The 26,899-nt window shown below is 37.9% G+C and overlaps 6 protein-coding genes, 1 long non-coding RNA gene and 1 other non-coding gene across 8 annotated transcripts; 4 read left to right on the forward strand and 4 right to left on the reverse strand.

The window, feature by feature from the left end:
- Window positions 1-173: 173 nt before the first annotated feature.
- Window positions 174-1,016, reverse strand: LOC103943972 (stigma-specific STIG1-like protein 1). The gene has a single exon (XM_009354357.2). The coding sequence runs from the start codon at window positions 654-656 to the stop codon at window positions 174-176; it is 483 nt and encodes a 160-aa protein (XP_009352632.1). The 5' UTR covers window positions 657-1,016.
- A 600-nt stretch (window positions 1,017-1,616) lies between these two features.
- On the forward strand, window positions 1,617-3,677 carry LOC108866999 (cytochrome b561 and DOMON domain-containing protein At3g25290). Its single transcript, XM_018646616.2, has 3 exons — window positions 1,617-1,959; window positions 2,093-2,347; window positions 3,343-3,677. Exons 1-3 carry the CDS (start codon window positions 1,792-1,794, stop codon window positions 3,619-3,621), a joined length of 702 nt encoding a protein of 233 aa, XP_018502132.1. The 5' UTR covers window positions 1,617-1,791; the 3' UTR covers window positions 3,622-3,677.
- Window positions 3,678-4,357: 680 nt separating this feature from the next.
- LOC103948875 (pyridoxal phosphate homeostasis protein-like) lies at window positions 4,358-6,282 on the forward strand. Its single transcript, XM_048582430.1, has 7 exons — window positions 4,358-4,595; window positions 4,691-4,757; window positions 4,897-4,943; window positions 5,266-5,353; window positions 5,578-5,711; window positions 5,805-5,903; window positions 5,988-6,282. Exons 1-7 carry the CDS (start codon window positions 4,371-4,373, stop codon window positions 6,060-6,062), a joined length of 735 nt encoding a protein of 244 aa, XP_048438387.1. The 5' UTR covers window positions 4,358-4,370; the 3' UTR covers window positions 6,063-6,282.
- Window positions 6,283-6,372: 90 nt separating this feature from the next.
- Window positions 6,373-8,073, forward strand: LOC103943964 (pentatricopeptide repeat-containing protein At4g04370). The gene is given in 5 exon segments (XM_009354345.3): window positions 6,373-6,412; window positions 6,415-6,504; window positions 6,507-7,262; window positions 7,265-7,700; window positions 7,756-8,073. Coding segments are annotated over 4 exon segments (1,248 nt in total). The 5' UTR covers window positions 6,373-6,387; the 3' UTR covers window positions 7,642-7,700; window positions 7,756-8,073.
- On the reverse strand, window positions 7,615-10,484 carry LOC103948791. Its single transcript, XR_007257722.1, has 10 exons — window positions 10,205-10,484; window positions 9,987-10,103; window positions 9,624-9,724; window positions 9,457-9,528; window positions 9,232-9,313; window positions 8,908-8,988; window positions 8,713-8,754; window positions 8,554-8,613; window positions 8,229-8,378; window positions 7,615-8,154 (listed from the first exon to the last, which is right to left on the reverse strand). It is a non-coding gene; the product is annotated as a glycosyltransferase BC10 (transcript).
- A 1,740-nt stretch (window positions 10,485-12,224) lies between these two features.
- Window positions 12,225-17,320, reverse strand: LOC103948706 (leucine--tRNA ligase, chloroplastic/mitochondrial). The gene is given in 20 exon segments (XM_048582525.1): window positions 12,225-12,792; window positions 12,898-13,009; window positions 13,012-13,027; window positions 13,114-13,130; window positions 13,133-13,190; window positions 13,316-13,493; window positions 13,657-13,746; window positions 13,748-13,827; window positions 13,962-14,060; window positions 14,131-14,208; window positions 14,502-14,583; window positions 14,731-14,793; window positions 14,893-15,047; window positions 15,129-15,195; window positions 15,308-15,531; window positions 15,657-15,748; window positions 15,830-15,962; window positions 16,248-16,304; window positions 16,405-16,549; window positions 16,855-17,320. Coding segments are annotated over 20 exon segments (2,169 nt in total). The 5' UTR covers window positions 17,259-17,320; the 3' UTR covers window positions 12,225-12,773.
- A 1,295-nt stretch (window positions 17,321-18,615) lies between these two features.
- LOC125476386 lies at window positions 18,616-20,277 on the forward strand. Its single transcript, XR_007257693.1, has 2 exons — window positions 18,616-19,097; window positions 20,193-20,277. It is a non-coding gene; the product is annotated as an uncharacterized LOC125476386 (long non-coding RNA).
- A 470-nt stretch (window positions 20,278-20,747) lies between these two features.
- On the reverse strand, window positions 20,748-25,836 carry LOC103948381 (lysine-specific demethylase JMJ25). Its single transcript, XM_009359443.3, is given in 14 exon segments — window positions 20,748-21,055; window positions 21,125-21,244; window positions 21,333-21,418; window positions 21,496-21,568; window positions 21,641-21,751; window positions 21,753-22,031; window positions 22,168-22,497; window positions 22,839-23,532; window positions 23,617-23,680; window positions 23,753-23,885; window positions 23,988-24,087; window positions 24,175-24,293; window positions 24,384-24,829; window positions 25,555-25,836. Coding segments are annotated over 13 exon segments (2,667 nt in total). The 5' UTR covers window positions 24,825-24,829; window positions 25,555-25,836; the 3' UTR covers window positions 20,748-20,938.
- Window positions 25,837-26,899: the final 1,063 nt, after the last annotated feature.

Consider the following 26,899-nt stretch of genomic DNA (forward strand, 5'->3'; position numbering starts at 1 on the left):
TATTTTTTTGCATTTGAGTTACCTTTTGAAACCATTAATTGCAATGGTTTTACAATAACAATAATAATGCTTTAGGTCATATAAATATAAGAATAATTTTTCTCTCTTTACGTATAATTTGTCATAATTAATATGACAGAATAAATGTATAGCAGTAGTATACTGTGAAATAATCATGCATAATGGCACATCCCATAAACACAGAAGTCTCCCTTCTTGCACTTCTGATTGCACCCACCACAATGCCTCTTGTCAAACGATGCATTGACGCACTTGCCCCTGCAACAAATCTCTGTGTACTTGCATCTGTAGCCGCAGATCCCACAGTTGTACCGATCAGTCTTCACGTCAACACATTTCTTCTTGCAGCAGTCTGGCCCCAGGCTGTTCTTCGCACGACAAACCCTAGGAAAGTTGTCGCAATTATAACTGGGCAGTGGTATATTTTTATTATGATTATAAAGAAAACGGTTCACTCCTCTTAGAGAAGTAGTTGCTTCTTCTTCATCTGGTATTTCAGGAAATTTAGTTGCTTCTGCTTCAGTACTTGTCTGCATTTCCACGTCTTCGATATGATCATCGTGGAAATTTTCAGCTCCAACAATGGCCATTGCTGCTAGGAGGGTAAAGAAGATGTTCATCAACTTCATGGCCATGACTAAATTAGAAGCTAGTGATTTTCTTTTTTTTTTTTTCTTTTTTTGTTGGGGGGTAGGAGCTTAGGAGGTACTTAACAGGAATCAATGTGACATGGGGTTTTATAGTAACATTAGGGGGGAGAGTTGACAATTGGAAACTGAATGTACAAGTCTTGCTTTATTTGTATGGTGCACTAATGGTCTCAATTCAAAAGGCTACTTACATATTACTGAAAATCTTCTATGAAGAAATCATTTGATTGGGCATAAAGAAAAGTTGCCCTTCTATTGGAGAGATTTTCAGTGTAACCGGTACACGGGGTGGTACACCACATGTCACTATACAAATTGTAGAATATGTGTGCTAAAAAGTTAATAACTTAAAAAATAAAATTTCCCACCACTCCTATTAAAATACGTGGTGTACCACTTGTGTTCCCATCACAACTAAAAATTTCTCCTTCCATTTGATTCTGTAACCCAACCATAAGAGAAAATTTTCAGTGTCCTGAAAACAAGGTCCAGTACACCAAGTGTCATAAAATAATTGGTTATAAATTTTTTTATTCAGATTTTCAACTATTATCACATTTGGTGTACCGTACCGTCTTCTCAGAACACTGAAAAATCTCTCGATCCATAAAGTCTAAGTAAAAGAACATAAAAATTGCAAAACCGACCCTTTTTCTCACTTTCACAGTTTCACATCAATGATAGATTTATGTAATATTTAATTTAACTCCATGATGAAACTGAAACCCTCATGTTGCAATTTGAAAAGTAAACTAAGCCCAGAAAAATTGCATCTTAGTATCAAACATATAAAAAGGAAAAGGGAGCAGGGAGCAGGGAGCAGGAAAATAAAGATGGGAATAAAATCTGATTTTTCCTACTTCCACTAAAACAAGCCAAACATGATTCCCTAATTTGCAAAGAAAAGCACATATTCTCAACAGCCAAGCACTACTTAAGAATTTTTTCAAGCTACAAAACAGTTTCATATCTTAAGCAGTATACAATCCTACTTACAGACTTCTATAATATGTGAAATTAGTATTTTTTTTTTTTAGGATTTTTCTCATTACTTTGTTATCACTTCGGAAATTTGACAGATTCACCACCCCTCAAACAACTTTTGCTTGAGAGAGAGAGCATGATAAGTTATCAAAGCCTGATTGTCCTCAGTTTTATTATTTTTCCTCTCCCTTCATCATGCAATCACCAAGGGAACACTCATAGCCCTGGAGAGATTGAAGTCACAGCACACCTAAGAAAATGGCGAGATCAAAGCCCTTCTCCTTTTCAGCATTACCTAAGAAATGTAAGCTTGATTTAAGGCTTAAACGTTTTCATAGAGTCATTTATTTGTATAACTAGCCTCTCTACTTGCGCTGTTTTTTTTATATCGCGAGGCCATTTTTCTATGCCTATTTTAATGAAGAAATTATTGACAGACGCATGGGATTCTAAATATTATAGGATGGGGGACTTTGTTGCCGATTGGAGCAATAGCTGCAAGGTACTTCAGAAAATATCCATTTAAGTGCAAGGAGTGGTATTCAGTTCACATAACGTGTCAAACCGGTGGATCCGTTGTAGGCACAGTTGGATGGCTTATTGGTATGTTGCTTGGACATTCTTCAAAGGGACACAGTAACAAAACGCATCGCACTCTTGGGATTATTATATTTACATTCACCGCCATACAAGTAAGTCTCAAACTCCTTGTAGTTGATTAAATTAAGGGTTGTGTTGAAATTAATAAGATAGTCATGTATCTTTCTAACTCAATGCGTTATTATCATGTAATTAGAAAGATAGATGCATGTATGTATAAAATTGATGGTTAGACCATTTTTATCAAGTTTAACTGTTCGGGAGTTCTAGTATTGGATTGCTAATTTAAGATTTTTGTGTTTAATTTTCTTTGTTGGGTTTTGTCCCCAAGGCCGGCCCTAAGAATTTGGAGGGTCCTAAGCGAGCCTTTGAAATGGGGCCTTAGGGTTCTCTGGCCTCTAACTCTTTGTACATTAATATGTATAAAAACAAAATTCGCTAAATACATGAAAAAATCTATATATATCTACATCAAACATCATTAAAAATTAATATCAGAATAATACAGATACATAAATATTACCTAAATTTTACATATCTTGTGTTTTTAGATGTCAATGTACTAATTAAGTTACATAATCTAATTTTCAACATTTTATGTACAAAACAAGTTTACTGTTTTTTATCAAGTAATTATATAAAACAATTGAATCTTACAAATGTTGTGCTTAGCCCAATATGCTATTGTATCTAGACAAAGACTTCTGTAAACTTCTTATTTGAACATACACAAATTTTATAATATGTATATATATATATATATATATATAACAAATAAATAAAAATTGTGGGGCCTCTGGAGTGGGTGCCCTAGGAGGCCGCCTACTCTGGCTACCCTCAGGGGAGGCCGTGTTCGTCCCATTTTGTACCAAATAAGCATGTACAATTTACCTATATCTCAAGTTTGTATATGATAATATATATGTGAAGGGTGATCGAAGAAATGAGTCAAAATTATGATAAGCTAATGATTTAGTTCTCTCATAAATTGTAACCCAAATAAAAAGATCAATACTATTGTCGAAAGGGGTCGAGTCAAATGTGAGTAGCTTCGAGAATTAACGATACATTTTCTATGGTTTTGCAGATGCTTGCCATGTTTTGGCGACCTAAGCAGCAGGAAGAAAAAGGATTTTCCAATAAGTACGTGAAGATATGCCATCATCTTTTAGGCTACGCTCTAATTGCTCTAACTATAGCAAACATATTTGAAGGAATCAAAAATCAAGCTCATCCTCCACATTGGAAATGGCCTTATGTCGCAATACTTTGTGTTTTAGGTGTTACTGCTTTAGGGTTAGAAATTTTCAAATGGGTTAAATTGAAATTAACGCATGAGGCAGTGGATATCAACAGCAATATGTAGACTTCTCCTTGATCACTCTACAATTAATTTAATTTTTATATTTTGTTAATTTTCAAGTAAGGGATATACAAGCAAATTCCCACATAAATTCGTTCGCCCTTATCTGTTTTAATGGTATAAATGAGGAAACTAATGAAGGTTTGTTGAGTTGGTAAGAATCATTCTCTTCGCTAAACCAGGGTTAGATTCAAGCTCTGCTGCAGGCAATTCCTCTTGGTGACTAATCTGTAAAAACCAAAAAAAAGGCTATGACCCCTTTGTAAGTCCTTAAAGAAACTTGTGATATGCCCTAATCCTGGGATGGGGTAACCTTTCCTCCCCCTAAACTTCGATTACCAAAAAAAAATGCTAAGAACAAGGAAGGAGAATCAAAGAGAAATCTTTGAAAGGAGAAATTTTTCATTGTATCTAGAACATGGATAATACACGTGTTTCTTCAAAAAGCATTTGTCCCGAGAAATCGAAAAAATATTTTTATGTTATTGAGAAGAGAAATCTGGGCCATAAACTCAAGGCCCAAGCCTCAAATTTTGGGCCGAAGTCATAAAACTAGGGATGGTTCAAATCACCTACGTCGTAGCGTCGTCGTTTTCAATCCGCACCTTCTGGCGCTGCGGTCAGCAACGTCAACCGCGAGTCTTTAAGCTTCCACGCCCCAGATGCAATGGCAGAGTAATCGCAATTCGCAACCCGACAATCTGGAGAAGGCGGAGAGAGAAAACGAATCCGAAGGAGAGGAGCAACCAGGCATGGCCAGCCCGGCCGCAATTGACGGTGTCGCAGCGTCGGCGCTCCGCTCGGTGCTGCAGCGCGTCCAGCAGGCAGCCGAAAAATCAGCGCGTAAAGCCCAGGACATCCGAGTGGTGGCGGTGAGCAAGACGAAACCAGTCTCCCTTCTCCGCCAAGTGTACGACGCCGGCCATCGCTGTTTCGGCGAAAACTACGTCCAAGAAATCGTCGAGAAAGCTCCTCAGGTATAAAACTTCTGCCTCGCTCTCTCTAAAGAGCTTTGGGCAACCTATTTGTACTGAAAGAGATTGAATTTTTGGTGATCGTCTGCGCGGTGCAGCTTCCGGAGGACATTGAGTGGCATTTCATTGGGAATTTGCAGAGCAATAAAGTAAAACCCCTTCTAAGTATGATTATTTTCTCTTTCTCCAATCATGGTTGTTGTCAATTTGCTTGAATTTCATACCCTTAAGCCTTTTTTGGGTAATCCGTTTGTTGTACAAAAGCAATCAGCAGTTTGGTTTGATTTTTATGTAAATTGTGCAGCTGGAGTACCAAACCTTGTAACGGTAGAGAGTGTGGACGATGAGAAGGTAGATACTTACTCTGCTATCATCGTTTCTGTGCGTTGTATGCAAACTTACTTTTCAGTTTCGGGTGATGGATCTCGAGAAATTCAATGGCATTTTGTATTAGTTAGGGGATTCTGGTAAAGATTGTACCCTTTTTTTTTTGTCGTTCGTTCTGTGTTGTATTATATTACCTTTAGTTAATAATGGTTGGGGCAATTCAAGTGTAGCTGCCATTGTTAATTGTCCGTAATTGGGGAAGCTCGTGTTTTTCTTAGCGATAATCATGTTCAGCAGTTTGCCGCTTGGTTGGTTTTAAGTTTACTCCACCTTGTATGTTGTGCAGATTGCTAATCGTCTTGATCACGTGGTTGGTAGCATCGGGAGAAAGCCTTTGAAGGTCTTACTCCAAGTGAACACCAGTGGAGAAGAATGTAAGTTTAGTTAAGTAGATATGAGCCAACCCTTTTCTGAGATATAGTGGGAGATGCATGCTTGCGGAGTTTTGCGGTTTATGCTTGCATGGTTATCTGTCGTACTTTTTGTATTCGTTTTATTCATTATCAAATGTTTGCCGATAATCCATGCCTTCCGTATGTTAGTCATTTGTTCTTTATTGTTTTGAGATAATACTGATCTCCTTAAAATACTATTATAGCAAAATTTGGTGTTGAGCCCTCTGGATGTGTGGAGCTCGCAAAGCATGTAACTTCGGGTTGTCCAAACCTTGAGTTTTGTGGTCTAATGACAATTGGGATGCTAGATTATACTTCTACACCGGAAAACTTTAAGGTGATGCTCCAACACACTACATGTAAATCTTTCTCCAAAGTTTCAGTTCCTCGGGTTTATTGGCAATTCTCAAATCAAACTGTTTGTTGTCAGACTTTGGCGAACTGCAGAACTGAGGTTTGCAAGGCACTCAGAATATCAGAGGAGCAATGTGAGCTTTCAATGGGCATGTCTTCGGATTTTGAGCTAGCTGTAAGGACTAAGCTTTCGTAATATGTTTTGACTACACGCCAGTGAAATTCTCTCACCAAATGGAAAAACTTGATGGTTTTGCAGATCGAAATGGGCAGCACAAACGTGAGAATTGGATCGACAATATTTGGGCCGAGAGAATATCCAAAGAAACAATGAAATTAGCTGGACTAATTTGATTCATGTTCTTGTAATTTTGTGCTATGATTTTGGAAAATTGTAGTGAGAGTTCAATGCCATTTGAAGGCTGGACATGCAAAACTCTGTTTCTTTAGAACTTGTTTATGATCAGAAACGTTCATATTATAAATTCTGTTGTATACCGACGTTCTTTCTGAATTTGGTGGAAAATGGCAATGAATCTGTTCGCGTTGTTCTATTTATACTTGTGTTGTGTGTGTTTATACTATAAACCACAGTTGTATGTAATCTTGTTGTTGCCTACCCAGCCTCTTTAACAACTCAGTAATCGGTAGCATGAGTTATGAACAAGCTGAACAGCTCTTTCTTAAACCACCTGAAACCGCCACCGCAACTGCCACCACCAAAACTTTCAACGCCGTCATCAACCGCCTCTCATCCCAAGGCTCTCACCATGAAGTCCTTCCATGCCCAAAACCAACACACTTCCGGATACCTACACCTTCCCTAATCTTCTCAAAGCTTGCACCTCCTTAAACCTCTTTCTGTATGGCCTCTCGTTCCACCAATGCATCGTCGTTAATGGGTTCTCGTTGGATGCCTACGTTACTTCTTCTCTGATCAACTTTTACGCCAAATTTGGACACGCCCAAAATGCACGCAAGGTTTTCGACGTAATGCCCCGCAGAAATGTTGTTCCTTGGACTTCCATTATCGGATGCTATTCGCGTGCCGGAAATGTTGGAATTGCGTTTGAGATGCTTTGTGAGATGCGGCGCGAAGAAGTTCAGCCCAGTTCAGTTACTCTGGTAAGCTTGATCTCTGGAGTTTCAGAGCTGGCTTATTTGCAGTGTTTGCATGGTTGTGCAGTATTATATGGTTTTGAGTCTGACATTACTTTGGTGAATTCAATGTTGAATGCGTATGGTAAATGTGGAAGACTTGAAGATGCTAGAGACTTGTTTGAGTATATGAATGCAAACGACATAGTTTCATGGAATTCCTTGATTTCAAGCTATTCTCAGGCTGGAAATGTCGGAGAAGCATTCCGGCTTTTGTATACGATGAGAGTTGAAGAAATGGTGCCTGATAAACAGACTTATGCATCCGCTGTGTCCGTGGCTGCCACGCAGAGTAATTTGAAATTGGGAAAGTCTACGCACGGACAGATTTTAAGAACTGGATATGAATTGGATTCCCATGTCGAAACAGCGCTCATGGTTATATAAAGTGCAGGAACATTGACCTTGCATTTCATATCTTCGAAGGGACGACGAACAAGGATGTGGTTCTGTGGACGGCCATGATGTCAGGGCTTGTGCAAAATGAGGTCTCTAAGCTTGAAGAAATTTTGATGCTGAGACCTGGGGATGCCGGATACTACGCGCAATTGGCACATAGCTGCGCCTTGATGAACAGATGGGATTGCGTGGGCAAGGCGTGGAGACAAATGAGGTCTCTCGACTTGAAGAAACTCCCGGGCTGGAGTTCTATTGAGTTGCACGGGAGGATCACAACGTTCTTTACAGATCACAATACAAATCCTCAATTTGATGATATCGTATCGACATTGAAAATGTTAACGAGAGTTGAATGATTAATTTCGGAACTCGTTAACTACATTCTTTATGGGTCACAACAGAAATCCACGACATTCAATTCCGCTGGAGCTTACAGAACGAAAATTTAACCGGATACACTCGAAGATATCCAATTCCTATCATCTCTCTTACAAGAGTAAACTCATCATCTTCGAACAAAGATGATCAGCCGCATCAACCAACCTTTCTACTGCACTTGGTATCGAAATCTGTCGTGTGGGTGAGTATGGTATCTGTAAACCTCTAGTGGGCTTTCTACTTTGCCCAGATTATAGTTTTTGTGTAAGCTAACAGTCAGTGAGCATCGGTAAGAACTCGCAAGTATAAGATCATGGTGGCGGATTTAATAGTGCAGAGGTATCAAATTGACCGACTACTCCCCCGCTAAGAAGGCGCATGGCAGCTCCCGGGGAGAATTTCCTTGCGAATAAGAAACAAGGAACGTATTTTGAATTGACACGACACCATTCTGTCCGGTATTCTGTCTCATAGTATACGTGGTTGATATCCTGCCGGAAAAGAAAAAGGTCAGAACGACGAAACCAGAATGGAAAACAAATGAAGAAAATAATCATAATGTTACCTTTATTTCTTTTATTTTTTTAGGAGCCGCATTCGCATGGTTGAAAGTCATAGGATGCCAGCCTTTACTCTCGGTTTTAGTTGCAGCAGAATTGTTCCACAACGAATAGGTTAATGTCCTTCGCTCAAGTTCGCCTTCAAGCTCACTCATCTAGCAAATTAATGCATAAAAAAAGGTAACTCGATCACGCTTAGAAACTCTCGAACTAGTGACAGCTAAACTAATTCATAGAAAGCCATTTTAACAAACAGAGAAACAGAAACCTTGATACCGTAAGACATTTAGCAAAGATAGAAAAGAAAGAACAAGAACATCTATAGCTTACCGCAAACAGTGTCTGCACGTAGTGTTCATCTGGGATACAGTTGTGCTGCTTCTGAAGTTTCTGCATTTGGTATTTAAGTCCAATATCAAAATCTATGATCAGTCACTTGAAAGAGAAAACTACACGATTTTAGGATATGTCTGAACCTATCACACTTACAAGATTCAGCTTCCCCTTTCTGACATCCACAGGCGGGCGACGCTGCAAAGTAAGAAGCAATGAAGTGTTTTCTTTGTTGATATAAACAAAGTAAGAGACAAATTTTGAAATTTGATAAGAATGATCATAATTTGAGACAAAGCTTCATAACAGAACATAAAGAAAACAAGAAGATAAAACTGCTTGATTGCGTACCTTGCAAAAACTTTTGAACACTGGAAGAACAACATCGTCGTCCACAAGGACTTCTGCATGGCTTCGTACCAAAGCAATCCACTGAAATTGCCCATCCAATTCAAATTAGAGCATAGTCATGAATGCATGTCACATAATACTATAAATGAGAATCCCTACTAACCACAGACAGAGCAATACTCATAATCATGATGATGATTACGATAATAGCTAAACAAGTGAAGCACTGTTGAAGACGACTGACTTGACTTAACAAAGGACTCTGAATCCCAAAAAGAGGTACTTTTTGCCATTTTCATATGAAAGTTTAAAACAGATAATGACCTGGGATCCTTTTCGCCATTTTTCTTTTGGTATGTAAGGTGACATTTTAGGATTGTAGCGGCCCTCCTTTACGTCAAGAAAGCTACAACATAAACAGACTGCATAAGACACTTAAGATTTCTGAACTCAGAACTTGAAATTACATGTGAAACTTTGCTAACAGATATTTAACCATGAACAACATATCAGTGCTTAGCACCTCAAAAGTGAAAGCCCTGCATCTACCTGTCCACAAAACTCCTGCAAGAAGCCATCATGTAACTGTATACATAGCTGAAGTTGTACAGAGGAACACAACTGCGGTGCAAGTAAGTTAGATAGGTAGTGCACCACATAAAACTCCTCTTCTGCAAATGGAAAAACGGTCATACAATTACGCCAAGAATATTAACCTATCAGAAAGGAGTACAAATCTTTGATTCGCGGGATCCTCAAGAGCTGTTGCGAACAACAGCCTCTCCGCTTCGATCATACTCGATTCTCCCCAACCCACCTGCATTGTGTGACCACCAGTTCGGATTCAGCATAAGTAGGCAACCATACTACATTGCAAAAACCTGATATCGAAGCAAATAATTCCTTCGAACTAAATTTGGATCATTTTGAAAATATTTGAGCAGTATTCCTTCGAACTAAGTTTCGAACTTTTTGCAATTTTTATTTAAAAAAAAAAAACTGACAGAACGAACTTCAAAATTAATACTTTTTCCGTTTCATTTTCTCAGCAACCAAACAGAAGCTAAACGAGCAACTACCTGTATGCTATTCGTCAATTGACGGCCGTAAAAGAAATGAGACCGCGTCGTCGACTCATCGAACACAAAACCAGGCGCCGAGTGAATGTAAATCGAAAAATTCGGCGCTTCAGCATTCTGCGAAATTCACACACAACTCTCGATGACTTTCCCGAGAAAGTCCAAGAAAACTGAGACGGAAAAACCAAACAAATTGTACAAAAGTAAAGAGATTAAACCTCGAAGAAGCTGCCCCAGAGAAAATCGAGCGGGAGGCTACGGCGGGCGAGGAAAAGGAACGCGATCTTCGGAGTGCCGGTGAAGCTTTTGCCGTGGCGGGAAATTCGAGATCTCGCTACGACCAACGAAGACGGAGAGGAGGAGAAGAGGTCGGGCTGCGAGTGGAGCCGGAACAAGGCCCATACGCAAAGCTGCGACAGAGAGGACGATCACCAGCTTCCAGCTCAACCTGATGACGTGGCGCGCCTGGATTGGCGGTGACTTCTTCATCGTCGTCATCGTCCTTCCTTCAATTAATTGAAAAATACATGAAATATATCAAAATTAACAGAAATTACGAGCTCAATTGAAAATCAAAAGGAGGGAGGGAGGGAGGGTGGGAGAGAGAGAGAGAGAGAGAGAGAGAGTACATTGAAGGGTTGAATTCGGAGGAGCATTTGAATTTTCAAATAGTAGGAAGAGGAGGAGAGAGGAGGGGGGGTGTGCCGGGTGCGCTGCTGGGTGTGTGAATTTTGGAGTTTTATGTGGGGCTTCGGTGGGAAATAGGGAGAAGTGGGGAGATTTTTCAGTGTGAGCTATATACGGTTTTACATTACGTGTTATTATATAAATAATAAAATATATGTGTTAAAATATTAAATAAATTAAAAAACAAAATTTTTAGCTATTTTTATTAAAACACGTAATGTACTGTTTTTATTCTCGTCATAATTAAAAAAATTTCGAGAAAGTGGACTCACCCTGTCAGTTTGTCTGTGTGGAGAATGATGACAAGTGTGGAGTCTGTGATTTCCGCGCCGTGATCATGGCCGTACGACTCGTGAGAGGGTGGGTCCCACATGGGAAGGGACAGGTGCGCTTGGATTCTTCTTCTTTGGTTAAACGGCACCGCGTTGCCACTTTTGGTCGTAAAGCTAAAGCAGGTTTTCAGCGTACGCCATGAAAGTATTCAAAAAGGGAGTAATTTTATTGTCTGACTGACCGACTAAATTAGGTGGCATGTTCAACTAACCTCATAAAAACAGATTCTTGTGTTCGTCAGTCAGATCAAGTAGATTGTCTAACTCACTCACAATGAAATGAGTCAATTCTGTTTAGATGTCATCTTAGACAAACTCGAATATAAGAATCTCAGTTTTTTGTGAGCGAGTTAAGTTTATATGATTTGATTTGAGTTCAAAAATTGATTACCAATTCGAAACAGTGGCACCCCTTGTATCCTACATGAGATTGCTATTAGTCGCATTATTGTTTCACAACCTCATTCTGTTTTACAAAAATTTATAATTCAAGTGATTAAAAACGACGTAACATGTATAAATATAAAACAGAGAATAAGAAAAGTGCATATATCATCTTCAAACACGTTGAAACGCATTGCTTTAGATTGAACATTGCTTTAGTAGTACTTGTTGCACCCACATTGTCCTTAATAGATTTTTAGTCACAACGTATCAATCAGAAGGGCAAGAAATCATGAGTCAAAACTCAAAAGCTTGTCGGTTGTTCACCATTTGAATTACCAATTGAGAATATTTGTCTCCTAATCACTATTCTAAAAATTCTCACATAATGATGTTTAAGTCCTGCTTAAATGTTATGCAGTTGATCATCGTCCTAATTAATTTGTGCTTTTGAAAATTAAGAAATGGCGCATAGATCTGCTTAGACGCCCGCCTAACCCTGTCCAAACATGCTGAGTCACCTGCCTAGGTCGTGACTCTCACTTAACAGAAAATAAGTAACTTTCATTTTGCATTTTATTTTTTTTAACAAATTATAAGAGACTTGTTGATGAATACACATTATATGCGTGTTCCCACGTTTTCATTATGTTCTAATACCTTATAATCTATATATTATTCTATTCTACAATTTATGTATCATAATAAAATTATGTATTTTCACATATATAATATAGAATAAATTTACTTCAATCCAGTCTAGCCGTCTAGACGTTAGACCTCAATCTGTCGCCTGACTTGCACCTAGCGTCTAGTAAAACCTTGGATATGATACTGGACTTTTGAATGCATTCTATGAATCGTTACTCTATTATTCGCATTATTATTTTTATAAATAGAGAAAGTTAATAACTCCGCCTACTTACATGTTGTTTTGCTTTAGGGCCCTCGAATGTGAGGGGCCCTATGCCGGCAAGCCAGGGTCATTTAACATAATTAGCTGTGCTTTCCTTCTTCCCAAAACCTAGACCAAATTCTAGATTTCTAGGCGTCCGAAACGGGAAGGCATATGCAATCAAATGCAAAGCACATAACGTCGGGGCTGTTTCTTCATGCAGTCGTCTGACTCAATCACCAATGCCGGCATGGGACTGAAGGGATCCTCGGCCAGCCGCCTTGACGTTTCCGCGGTCCAGAATAACATTCAAGATCTTGCTAGGAACAAAAATTCTCTTTTTAATTGACTTCCCCTCCTGGTATTTGGAGAGTTTTTCATCTTGTGATGCAAGCTCGAGGGCATCCTCCTCCGAACAGGTCTCTTCAACCTGGATCGTACCCCTCGTCTTGCCATTGATCTGAACTGGGAGGACAATAGTAGATTCCTTCAAGTAAGCAGGATCCGCCCGCATTTATTAGAACACACGAAGTAATCAACTAGTCATCTGTATACCATTCGACATTCCTCGTGCAGTATTACATCCTACACCATATTTCATGTGTAATCTCACCTTCGGAAAGGCTCATATGCCAAAGATTCGGAGTGTCCCAAGCGAAACCAAAGCTCCTCAGCCATATGAGGTGCATATGGCGAGAGCGACAAAACAAATGCTTCAATAACCAACTTGGATGTTTTTGCCACTGAAAAATAAAAATTATTCAGTAATGTGTCATGTTTAACTGTCTCAACGAGATGGAACATGTATCGTTTAAATAGTTTCAAGGACCTTATAAGCCGCATTAAGAACTCCATCATGGCAGATATTCCAGTGTTGAATCTTGTTGCTTCTATTTCCTCAGTAACCTGCAATTAGGAAAATTCATTGGTTAAGAGGTGCAGACTTCAGATTTTTGCACAGCTGTTGTATCATAATTTGAGTATAATAGTAAAAAGAAATAGAAGATAACATCCAGAAATTGAGATCTGACCTTTGCAATGCACTTGTGGAGAGAACGAAGTTGCTCCAAAGTAGGATCCTCATCAGTCACTACCGTCCCATCTTTGAATGTACCATCAAACAACGGTGAACCAACAACTAGCCTCCATGTTCTTCCCAAAAATCGATGGACACCTTCAATACCACTCGTATTCCAGGTTTTTGAGTCTCTAGAAGCGAAATTCAGTAACAAGAAAGATTAATCAAGATTAAAGTTTATCTTTGTAGATATTATCTTATACTTGAGATAGGCCATAGACATTCCTAGGCACATTAGCGAAAACATAGGCCAAACCAAGTATCCAATAAGATAAACTTCAACAAAAAAACTACCTAAGTGGTCCCATGAACATTTCATATAAACGAAGCGAATCTGCCCCGTACTCAGAAACAACATCATCCGGATTGACTACATTTCCCTGCTTTTACTCATTTTATAGAATGCGCAATCAGACAAATGTTAGGATCGTCTTTCAGTACAAAAGAATCCCCAGACTTCATGACCTACGGAAGGAAAAATTATGTCAAGAGGAATGGAATATGAAATGCCAAACTAAAGGTTATTTTTCTTACTTAACTCCTTTTAAAACAGAGTCAGTCTAGAAGAAAAACTATACTGAGGCATCCGAGAAAAGTACCTTTTCCTCTGGTATTATTTCTTGCTGATGTTCGACTGTTGTTCCAGAGTCCTGCAGGGATAAAATTCCCATCAGAAACATGTAAGTAATATATTGAACCTGCAAAGCAAAGCATTAGAAACATGTATGGGAAAAAATTACTCATGTGAGCAGAAACAACTCTACTTACCTCGCCAAGAATAATGCCCTGGTTTATGACACAGTTGAACGGTTCTTTGGTGGACATGGCGCCAATGTCATAAAGAACCTGAAATAATATTACGTGACATTAACATTTGATACGAGACAAGACTTGAAAAACGGTATTAAGTATTAATGACCATGTCAGCTGTAATTACAGATACAACTTTTGTACAAACCTACAGTTCCCATCTGTCTTGTAAAGAACTAGAACTCGAACTGCCCGCAGTTACGGCCCGCAACTACAGTTACTCTTGCTCCTGAGCTTCATAATCCTTACTTCAGGAGATACAATTTCATATTGGTCAATCTTGTGCACGTGCATGTTCCAAAATGAAGAAGACAGATTAAGTCACAGACCTTGTGCCAGAACCTTGAATAAAGTAAATGAAGGACAGCATGTTCTGCATCACCAACATACACATCAACTTGGTTCCAGTAACTGCAGATCAAGAGGATTTTTAAAATGACAAAAAGAAAAGGAGGACCTCACATGATACTACAAATTTAATCATTACCTTTTGAGTTTTTTATTTGCAAAGAAAGTAGAATTTTATATGAAGAATTCCCAAAGAAAGATTTCACTTACATTTCTTTTGTCTTTGCTACCAATTCTTCTGAATTTTTTAGGTCCATAAATCTCAAATTGTACCTGAACATGGTAAAAATGTTATAACATCTCAAACCTAAAATGAATTTCAACATTTCTAGTGGCAAATATAAATGAAGGAAAGAACATAAAGCCAAACACACCTCCCCAAGACAGTCTGCAACCCATATAGGGATAGCTTCCCCATGAACTGGATTTTTAGTGTAGCAACCACTGAAGACCCTGGTTTTCTCCTTCTGAAGGTCAGTCCTCTCAAGGTCACTCTTTCTTGAGGCAATATCTATATACTCCTCCACCTGTGCTCAATATTGTTGGCCCTCTAATTAGCCATCATAAGAAACCTTTGAGAAAACTGGGCAAGAAACAATTGAACGTACAGTTTCTCTCTGGGTTGTTGATACTACCACTGACAACAAGGGATGCTCTGGTGCCACGACTAAATAGCTGGAGCCAAAAGATAAATATAGATTAGACACGTCTACGTCAAAGGTTTTCTGTACAAGTCCATCTACTATATATAAGTTATCAAGATAGGAATTTGGTGTATGATTATTACGTTGCTCCAAATATGGTGTCAGGCCTAGTCGTATAGATTGTAATCTTTGTGTCTCTTTCTTGTCCATCACTGCTAAGAATAGGAAATTCCATCTCGGCACCTTCTGACCTCCCTATCCAGTTTCTTTGCATTTCTTTTATGCTTTCAGGCCAGTCGAGGTCATCTAAATCTTCTAGAAGACGATCAGCATATGCAGTTATCTTGAGCATCCATTGCTTCATTGGCTGCTCGGTAGTAAACAATGACATTGTAAAATTATAAAACCATCCAAAAATTCGAAATAAGCCAATATTTTTTTTTGCCATCTTAGATGGTGTGTAAAATGAAAATGCATCAAGCCAGTATCTACCTTTCTTATTACTGGATGACCCCCACACTCACGCAAACCATCTATAACCTCTTCATTTGCCAAGACAGTACCAAGAGCAGGGCACCAATTGTGTGCACTTCAGCCTGAATGTAACAAAGTAAAGTATTAAATCTGTGTAATGGAGAAAATGATAGAAACTATCTACTACCAATATCTCATTTATACCTGATACGCCAATCCTCTCTTTAATAGCTGAAGAAAGATCCATTGGGTCCATCTATAATATTCTGGTTATGTTGTAGAAATTTCACGATCCTAGTCATATGAGAATCCTAATGATTTAAGCTGCATGCAAATACGAAATGTCAATATGTAGCGAACGGATAATACAATCCACCAAAACCAAGAGAGCAACAATCTATGATCAAATGTGGGAAGCGGCTTCCACTTTTAATGCTAGCCTACCATGCCTAACGTTGGCAAGCATTTACAACACTTGAAGAAAGAAGAAATGTACAGGGCCCGATGCAGGTATATAGTATTCTGTAGTTTATCTCAAGTCACAGTTTGCCAAGTTTATTCATTTACTGACTCGTCACACATCCAGCAATAGAATGAACATCACATGACCTGGGAGCGAAAGCGATCAATGTTCTTCAAGGTAGTGATCTTCGGGTGGGTTCCTGTCTGTCAGACACTTACAACCAACCAAATTAATAACTAATCGTTCAAACCCGTGGCAATATTCAAATAGTTACGAGCCACACAGAAGTGCTGAAAAACGAACCTCTATTGCATATTGCTCAGCGGGCAATCCAAATGCATCCCATCCCATTGGGTGTAACACAGTGTAACCCTGCATACGTTTGAGCCTAGCAAGAATGTACGTAGCGGTATATCCAAGTGGATGGCCAACATGTAATCGAGCTCCGCTGCAATAAACCATCCAAATGAGCAAAAGTTTTAGACTTTCAGTTAACCCGAAAGACGGAAAATTTTACAGTTCAAAAGCAATTAACCAATCTTACACACATGAAATGGCATATTATCCCAAATTTCGAAACAACTGCAATTTCCACAAGGCATATGAATTATGAAAGTTTAAGTTTTTCATTTAACCCAAGTGCTCAAACAATCATTTTCTTACTAAATCTGGGTGTTCACATTTTCTACATAAACAATCACTTGCATTTGAAATTTAAATAAAAAAATAGAGTTTTGTGAAAAATCGAGAGACCTGGGATAAGGGAACATATCAAGAACATAGTATTTGGGCTTGGAGGTATCAATTTCTTCAGGGGTTCGAAAAGTCCGATTTTCCTCCCAATAACGCTGCCATTTGAGCTCAATTTCGTGGAAGGGGTAAGGCCTCTTCACCGCCGGTTGCTGCTTCGGCTTATGCTCCGCCGCGCCATTGGCTTCCTTGGCCACCGAGCTTCTGATTACGCTGCTAGATCTGCCAAAAACGCGGCGTTTGGGGCTGTTATTGTATAACTTCAGAGAAAAGCTGCTTTTCCTGAGTTTCTTGGATTGGGTGAGCGAATGCGAGGGAAACGGAATAGAGCCGAAGCGTACGGGGGTCGGTGGAGGCGGTTGGGATCGGAGACGGAGTATCGCGTGAGCAGAAAACTCATTTCGCATTGAGCTCAAGAAGAAGAGGAAGAATGAGACTGGCTGGGAATAGTGGATGAGATAACGTGCTGTATGACCGTTATTTGGCGCTCGTTTTGGTGTGTTGGGTTTGGGCTGAAAATTAGCCCAGGCCCACTTGGGTTTCGTACATGTGGCTTGTTTTGTTTTTCACCAGCGGTGTTTTTACGTAAACCCGACAAACAGATCGTGTTTGTCATTCTTAATGTCTTGATTTGGCAAACGATATCTTATAATATTCTTAACAGTGATCTAATAAAGACTCAACTCATTAACGTGTTGACCCAAACTTATTATTTCCGTATCGTGATGGAGTTAATGAGTCGTATAAGAAATAAACAAGAGTTTACCTATAAGAAATGAGAATTAAAATCATTTTTACTTTTAGTTTACTCGCATTTACCTAAATATGAGAATTATCTAACTTTATCTTGCGTTTATCTAAAATATGAGAATCATTTGAAGCATGGGTTATTCACGTCTACCTGAAATATGAGAATCATTGGATCAAAAAGTATGTATTTTTCGATCCATCCTTATTATGTAATATAAATTGGAGATTTTTCATGGTTAGAAGTATGAGATATTTAGGACCGGTTTGGTACTTTATTTGAATCCTAATTTTTAAACTTAAAAACAATTTTTAAGTTTTAGACTTAAAAATCTATTTACTAGGACTATTTTCAAAAACTAAACTCAAGACTAACTAAAAAATATAGTCTATTATCTAAAAACATAAAAAGTGAGTTTTTAGAACTTTTAAACTTAAACTTACTTCTTTTTTTTTCTCTCCCTCCTCCCCTCTCACTCCATCTCTCTCTCTCCTTTTCTTCTTTCTCTCTCCTCTTTTTTTTTTTTTTTTTTACATTTTTCATCTCTCCTCAAATCCGCTATCTTCATTATCTCAGTTATTTCTCTCACTCCTCTTACTCTCTATCTCATATGATCCTCTCTTCTTTCTACCTCTCATGCGACCCCCTCTTTTTAGATTTTTTGTCTAGTTTAAGTCGTAAGATTTAAAAATTTTAAATATCAAATCAATCAAGTTTTTTATTTTAAAGAAAATTGTTTTCAATAAATGTTTTAATAAATAATAAAAAAATTCAAATATAATATCAAACAGACCCTTAGTGTTTTAACAATTTTTATTTAAAATCCAAAAAATAAAAGAATTTAACCGTCAAAGCCCAGAATATCCAATGTTCAAAGCACAAATTCTTTATAAATTGATACAAAAAGTTGAGAATGTGTTTGTCGCGTAGGGGTCTTAAGATTTGCATAGACTTTTTGAATCCTAAATTGATACGTAATGATCAATCCTAATAAATAGCCACGATTCATGCAACTTCCAATATTGGATTCTAAAGCAAGGGCAATTTCGTTAATTCCCATTAGCATTAAGAAACCCTAATGCCGCATAAATCTCACTATAAAAACAACTTTTAACCTAACCTTTCTTTTGGTCATTCTTTGAAGAGAGGTTTCTCTTGGAGGATTAGGTTTTCTTGGCTATTGGAATCTCAAGCTTTTGATTTGTAATCAGTTTCAACAATTGGTGTTTTCAAGAAGAATTTGATTTGAAATCCGATTGATTCATGGTGGATGGTTAAGAGAAGCGTTGGCACAACGACTGCAAATTAGTTTCAACAATTAGTGTTTTCATGAAGAAACTAGTTTCAAGATATGGTTGATTCATCTAGTGATCGTTAAGAAAGCGTTTGTCCAAGGATTGCTTGAAACATGATCAATTTGTTATGGAGCGCATGAGATCTTCAAAAGCCTGGAAAGATAGTTTCATGGTTTCTATTCCTGGGTCGCAAGTAATTATGGGTAAGGAAGGAAGCAAATTCACCTGCACAATCTTTTAATCTTTATTCATAGTTTACTATTATTAATTCTCTTTGGTTTATGATTTATTATTTTATTTTATTTTTTACAAAAGAATTTTTTTTTTCCTATAAGTGAATTAGATCTTTTCCGCATCTTCTCACTGGGGATCCGAGGAATCAATTAATATCAACCGTTCATCAAAGATCATGTGGCCACAATTGAATGCTTTTTATATTTTCAAAAGTAAGGCAACCTCGTTTTGTGTGAAAAATATAAAAAAGAAAAAAATTGTAAATGCACGATCTTTGATAAACGGTTGTTATTAATTAATCTCTGAGATCCCTAGTAAGGGAATTGGAAGAGAATCTAATTTCTTAAATACACACCCATTAAGAGGGATTGCTAGCAGTTAAACTTCAACTTAGACCTTGATCTTGGGAAAAGAACGATCATTACCAACTCAATCAACCCTCGTTGGCTTCAAAGTTTAGGTATTTCAACAAATACTATGTTTCTTTCTCTATTACTCAACAATATTTTATGGGAATTATTATAGAATGAGATTTTTGGAGAGCCAGTAACACTTCTCTATTTTATTTAGGTGTGTGATATCAACACACCCTATTTTACTTCTCACATACCTTTTTAATTTTCGGTCGTTGGATCGGATGAATTGAAGAATATCAACTGATAGAAATTATCAAGGGATGTGTGAGAAGTAAAATGGGGTGTATGGATAGCACATCCCTTTATTTATATGAGCATGACTTAGTTGTCAATTCTTATATGATTTAATGATATTTTTCTCTTCTGACTTTTGTAAATGATGAATTCGATATAAATTTATTATAGATGACTCATTGTATAGTTTTGCTCAAATCTATCAATGTAGTGTAAATATATAATGGTATCTAAGAAATACAAAAGAGTTGGATCTTGACTTACCAACACCATGACGGTATTATGTAGAGGGATTCTTAGGTATGGTTGTCCACATGGTTTGCTTGCGGACATTAAAAGTTTTAATTTGTGACGGTATCTCAAACTAATAATATAATGTTATATGATGTTCAGTGTTTTAACTCTACTTTGCAGGTAGGTTGCTTTAAGTGTAAACATGTGTGCACGTGAACATTGCCTAGTATTGTTAGTATCAATACGTAACAGATTTATGCGTTATTCGTTTATACATTCATGCTTTTGTGATTCCAAGATGCAACTCTCTATAACTGAGAAGCTTAATATTATTTGTGCTTGCCAACAATATATCAGCCGGGTATCTGCAAGAAAACACTTTGATGCTCAAGTAAGTGTCTTCATTTCATAAATGACACTATATATATATATATATATATTAGATGTATATATGTTTTAGATGTTGCTTCAAGAGAGATTTTGGAGAAGGCATTGTGTCGGAGTCGGACGGTTGGACCACATTACCCGCCCAACTACTCACAAAAGGGTTAAAATCTCTTCCTTTGAGGTGGGGCAAGACGAACTAAACTGAATCAGGAGTTCCGGTTCCTTGTGAAAGATCGAACGAGTGACAAGGTCCGATCTCATGATCCGAGTCTTTCCCGCAATTTTATATCGAAGCAAAGACACAGGTTCATCAAGGGCTTTAAATATGCAGAGTAGTAACATCGCTTGTAACAAAAACATCATTGGCTTCAATTTATTTGGAGTGCAAAGAGAACTCCGATCCAAAAAAATTGTTTCTACTTACAAAAATGGTGCTCAGCAGATAATTAACAGAAGCCAATATCAGTATTATTATAACAAAGTTCTACTGCACAGTTGACAGGTTGGTTGGGTTAGCTCCAAAATGCTCAAACTTCAGTTCATTCCAAAGCCTTCAAATCTCGAGTTGATACCAAGGCTTCCAACTCTTGAATCGATACTAAGGATTCCAAATCTTTAACAGCTTGATCGACTGCGTAAAGTATCATTTTCTTTATCTGTTACACCAGAAAGATAAGTCAGGAGAAGAAATAAAGCATCGCTTAGGGGTAAACTAAGTGGTTTACCTCCAGTTTGTCTTCTCTGGCTCTGTGGTTCTTCGGAAGTTGTCTGAACTCCTCAGTTAAACGGAGGCACTCATGGACATTTTCAGGAGATACGAAGTCTACTGCTACTTTCGTGCAGGACTGCAGGTTGGAAAACATTTTAATTCGGAGTTATACAAGTGAAACTATTTGGAAAGAGGAATCGTGAAGAAAAGAAAAGAAATGGGACCTTGAGATTCCTGACTTGGTGTGGGCATCCGGCTGGAATAAATACTGCCTCTCCGAGTCTTTGTACAAAAGTCCATGGTTCGACACCTAAATGGGAAACAAGCGTGTCAGTTAACAATCCAAAGGTATAAGGTCCATCAACAGATCCTTGACTTCTTACATACCAAATTCCTCCTTCAGCCTCTGTTTGTGCACCAACGTTAAATAAAAAGATTGGTCATGAATTGGATGAATGACCTGACCCAAAAAACACATCAGCAATCTTGGAGCACATTTCGGCTAAAGAAAAACTGAAGAAAGGATAAGTACCTTTTCAACTAGTGAAGAATAGGTGTGCCTAAATTCTTTATAATGCTTAATCAGATAAGCCTCTAACTTAGGAACGTCCTCCCTGCGGAAGATGTCCCAAAAAGCACCACCCTGTTTCCTCGGTTTCTTCATTAGAGGAAGAACAAGACAGCTCATCTAGTTCATCTTTTCGAACTTTCAATTCTCCATTAGTTTCAGACGGGCGATTGCTTTCTGTGATTTCTCTGTCCTCTGTCCTTCCGCCAGACTGTCCAGCATGATCCTTGTGAGAATTCTCCCAATCCATAAGTTCTCTTTCATCTTGCACCCTATGCAACCTTTTCAACCCAGAAATTGCAGTCTGCTGCTCATTACTTAAATTCACTTCAGCGGTATGTGTCAAAATATTCACCTACAGAAGTTGAAAGACCATGTGAAAATAATACACCTAGTTTGTCAGGTCAACTGCTATAAAAATTTGGGATGCATAATATTTGTTCAATGAACTATGTGAAAAATAGAGCAGGTTCGAAGTTTTGAAGTCATACCGCATCAGACATATCACAATGGAGCTTAGTTACGGAGTCTCCTCTTCCAAGCTCTTCCAGAAAACCATAAGCAATATATGTTTTTGGACCCATGTCTGGTTTCAAGACACCTGGTGGCAACTTAACAGCAAGGTTAAGGATACCAGCTCTAGGATCTGTGTACTCTCGAAATGGCAAGGCACTGATAAATTCATCACAATGACGCGGTAAAAGATCCTCGAACTTATCAGAGGGCGGCCAATCCTTAAGCTTAAGCATCTCTGGCCACCAGTTTTTGTACATTCTCCCTTCAGTGTATCCTTTAAAAAACTCACAAGTGTTGATTTCCACCTGCAGAAGTTCACAAATAAGCAATAGATGCGCAATATGGGCAGAAAAAACAAATTGAAGAGGAATGAAAAACTTCAGACAAAAGAGTGTGAGAAGGGGGAGAGAGAGAGGACTCTTAAAACAAAATTGGTGCTGTAATAGTAAAGCTGTGACCTAATCTAATGTGCCAAATGAATGACTGTAAAAATATAGGAAAAAAATATTGAACCAACACATGACATTATTACAAACCAAACAAGTGGATTTGAAACAAATTTATAGATCTAGCACCCAAAAAAATTATGATTTGCTAGAAGTTAAAAGAGCGCCTAGAGTAATAACTGGTGGTAAAAGAACCACACCTCACAACCAGCCAGGCAATCGATGGTCTTTACTTCTGAATATTGTGTACTAGCTGCATCTCTATTTTCACTTAAAGCACGCCACATTACCATTGGCTCCCAGCTCAAACCATTTGCCTGTTCGAGCACATTTTTAACAATAACTGGTTCACCATTCACCCAATGTTCTCTAAAGTGCAAAAGCTCTTCTTCTTTCATAGTGTCCTTTGAATCAGGGTAAAACAAGAAGTTGTCACAAGAACCTTCTCTAGAAGCTGCTTTTCGTAACATATCCCTTCCTGTTTCACAATCATGCTTGAAAGTAGAACGCTCTTTTTGGAAAATCTCTAATAAATATTTTGCTTTTACTTCTAAATTTGAGATCCAGCAGCCCGGAAGGATGCGCTTGAGATCCAATACGCACTCACCACAGCCACCCATTTCTTTCGGAGCACAACTAACAGTAGCATCACCATTTACCTTCCACTCAATCAAAGGCTCAATATGGTCCTCTGAATTTTCTAAGGGACAACAATCAGGTACTGGTTCTCCACCATGCATATAATCATAACCCCTACTCCTATACTGAAATTTCACTTCTCCACGGTCTAAAAGGCTTCCTTGGCGAATTTCTCGGCAACAACTTAGACAAAGTTCATACGAACATTTTGAGCAGCTTCGGTGTAGATCAATGATTGAAGTTGCACAGTGGTTGCTGTTCCAAGCATACAAAGTAATATTTAGACAGTGACAAAATAAATCATATAATATTCCCTTCAACTAAAGTAGAGATGCTTACCAATAGACACGCTCATCATTAAAACAGAGAGCCTGTGGTACTTCAACTTTGGAAGGTGAAAGTCCTGAAGGTCAGTTTTTGTTAGAAGTGTCTTAAAGTTCAAAACAAACTGAAGCCAATGCCAAAAATATTTTACCTCGAAGATTAGCTTCAATCTCTATCTCCTGAGCTTGTTCTTGAGAAATTTTCTTCAGAAACGGAAGCAAGTTGGAAACTAAATGCTCCAGGTGCTGAGCCTTTTTGCGTTTATCGACATCCCTCTCTGGTATCTGCAGTTCCAAGAAAATAAAGAAGAAACCCGAATATTAGCATAATTTTCTACAGAGGGAGCAATTTGTAGAAAAACACTCAGTAATAATAGGAAAACAAACCTTAATCACACCAGCTGAGTGCAGGCATGCATTACAGTTGCAATTATGGCGGCAAAATGGGCAAAGTTCCTTGACTTCCTCTACTTCCATGTGAGGATACCTGCATGAATAACATAAACAAATCATGATAAACGCAAACTAAAATTTTCAAATTTAAAAAGTAACCGCATCTGTATAAATTATATACCATTGCTTGATACAGCGGATGCAATAGGAGTTCGTTTTACACTTGGAGCAGGAAAAAATGGTTTTCGTCTCCTCTTTCATACACTGATGACACTTCAAATAAACTTCTTCATTATCCAGCTTTAAGAAGAAACATAAATCTTTCGGTCAGACAAACCTTATTTTCTTAGATAAAAAATAAAATACAGCTGTAGAGGAGATGAATAATACCTTCATATATATTGGCAATGATCCCAGCGAAGTCGGTGGTGAAGAAGAGGACGTATTGCAAGCTGCATTATTTGATTCATATTTTACTGCTTCGTCCTTTAAGGAACTTCTTCCTATCACTTCACAATCAACTCTTCCCCTTTTGCGCGCTTGTGCCTTAACAAGAAACAGAATTTCCCCATCAAACTCATCTTCAGAACTCTCTACCACTTTTGAGGAGCGTCGCTTTTTCGAAATCCTTTTTCCATTCTCTGGAGTAAGCTGTCTCTTCTTAGACTCTGTTCCTGTCAGTGATGACAATTCCTTGTGCTTTTCATCCTCTTCTGATTTGCCGCCTCCCTTTTCATGATGATGGAAATTGGAACGTCTTCTCTTATGTACCCTAGTACCTTTATTGTTGTACCTCTCCAGCCGCCCTTGTTCCACTATCAAAACTTCCATTCCCACTTCCAATAGGACAGGACAGAATCTTAGGATAACTAGTAACGTAGTAGCACTTACAAGTTCAAATAATCCATTCGTGTTCTCTTAGAATGAAAAAACCAAAATGTGCATCATAAAGATTGAATTTTTTTTATGGACAAACAATGCCAATTGCACACATCAAACAACAGCCATCATTCGCGGGATTTGATCTTCGACGAAACAATCATATTGAATTGAATACCAACCAACCATCCATACAACATTGTATTTGAATCAAATTCCAATCCGTTCTGAGATTTCTACATTCTGTTTTGAGTCAGTGCAGAACAAACGCCACAGTTGACTGTGATCATTACTGTAAAATTTATTTTCCATGAAAACAAACAGATTGAAATTTAATACCAAGCATACAACAATGTATTTGAATTAAATTCCAATCCGTTTTGACAAATTCTAAAACTGTTCTGAGTCAATGCAAAACAAACACCTCAGTTGACTTAAGTCAACCGACCCACAATCCGGCTTCATGCATAAAATCCCTTAATAAATCCAAACCCAAAAACCCTTAATCCAATCCCATCCCCATAAAATCATACAATGCAGTCCCACCCAAAAAACCAAATTTCCCCTTTTTTTCCCTGCTTTAAGCGCCAAAATTCATAAAACAAAGAACAAAAATTTCAGCAAAGAACGAGAATTCGAATAAAAGGGCAGATAGAAACGAAAGAATTCAAATGGGACTGACCTAAAAATTACTGAAAAATCCAGAAAGCCAAACAATCAGCTGGGAATTTGGTTTTTCAGAGGCGTTGTTGCACTTGCATGTTGATCGATTTCTTGAAGCTATCGAATTTTCTGAATTCTGGGTCCGAAAACGATTTCTGGGAATTTCGGGGGCGAAGGGAATGGAGATTGCGAGGGAGGAGATCAGAGAAACGAAAACTGAGAAACGAGAGAGAGAGAGAGAGAGAGAGAGAGAGAGGGAAGGGGGTCCGGAAGGTGGATAACTTTGAGGAAGGGGTATATATAGGGAGCGTTTTCTTTGAGGAGGACTAGGGAACAGGATTTGTCCCCTTGGATTTGGAAAGTTGTTTGACCTACCGTACTTAATTCATGCATCTCTTTCTGTGTGCGTGGTTTGGGCCTTATTTAGTACATATCATCTGGCCCAAATCTGGATTTGTGAAGTCAAAATTACCCGTTATAGAAATGTTAAAGGAGGCTTTTTTTTTTAAATGAATTTTCTGTAACCTCACAATTTAACGTTAATTCTAGTGCTGTAAAAAAACATGATGTGGTAGAGAGTCCGACTTTTGAGAGAGTCTCTTTGGCATTTCTCCCCATCGTAAATGTGATCGTATTCATATTGATTAGAGCAAATAGGTCATCGAATCTGAATTTGTGTTTGAATCCTCACAGCTTAGATTTGATTAAAATTGTATAAAAAATCAAAACTTGCAAATTCCATCTCAAAAACTTAGTCGGGGACAGCATATCCGTGGCCACTTTATAGTGGTATAGCACGTAGAAATCATGAGATTTCGCACTTGTATGAATTAATAATTTTTTTATGAAAATGATATTCCAATTTAATATAAAAAAAAAAAAAAAAAAAAAGAGAAGAATTGATTACGTAAGCATAGTGAAAAAAAAAAAAAAAACACATTGGTCTAGTTAGCTTGAGTGCGACTTATACTTTTTATGGTTAAATTTTTAAGTACCTTGAAATTGCCCTCCTTAAAAGTTTTTTTACATGCACATTTTACACTGCATTTATATTTTAAGTGTATTATATATTTTGGCATTTTTAATCGTTAAATCTTTCATAAAAAATACAACAACCTAGCTTTATCAATTAAAAATCCAAAAATATGGGTGCATTTTTACTCACCATCTCAAATAGTGGTAATGCTCACTACCCATTTTAACTCGTCAAACAGTGATAAATAGGGTGGTGAATATCACCATATAAAAGTTTACGGTAATCTCATCCTTAGTTGCTGAATCTAATGAGGATTTCAATCCGACGGATCAACCGTAATTTTAAAGTAAAACGAAAGAAATGATGAATGAGAACTTCTACTCTAACT

This window comes from the organism of the source record quoted next, unplaced genomic scaffold (genome assembly GCF_019419815.1).
Source record: "Pyrus x bretschneideri cultivar Hongxiangsu unplaced genomic scaffold, Pyrus_bretschneideri_v1 Contig19, whole genome shotgun sequence".
Lineage (NCBI taxonomy): Eukaryota > Viridiplantae > Streptophyta > Magnoliopsida > Rosales > Rosaceae > Pyrus > Pyrus x bretschneideri.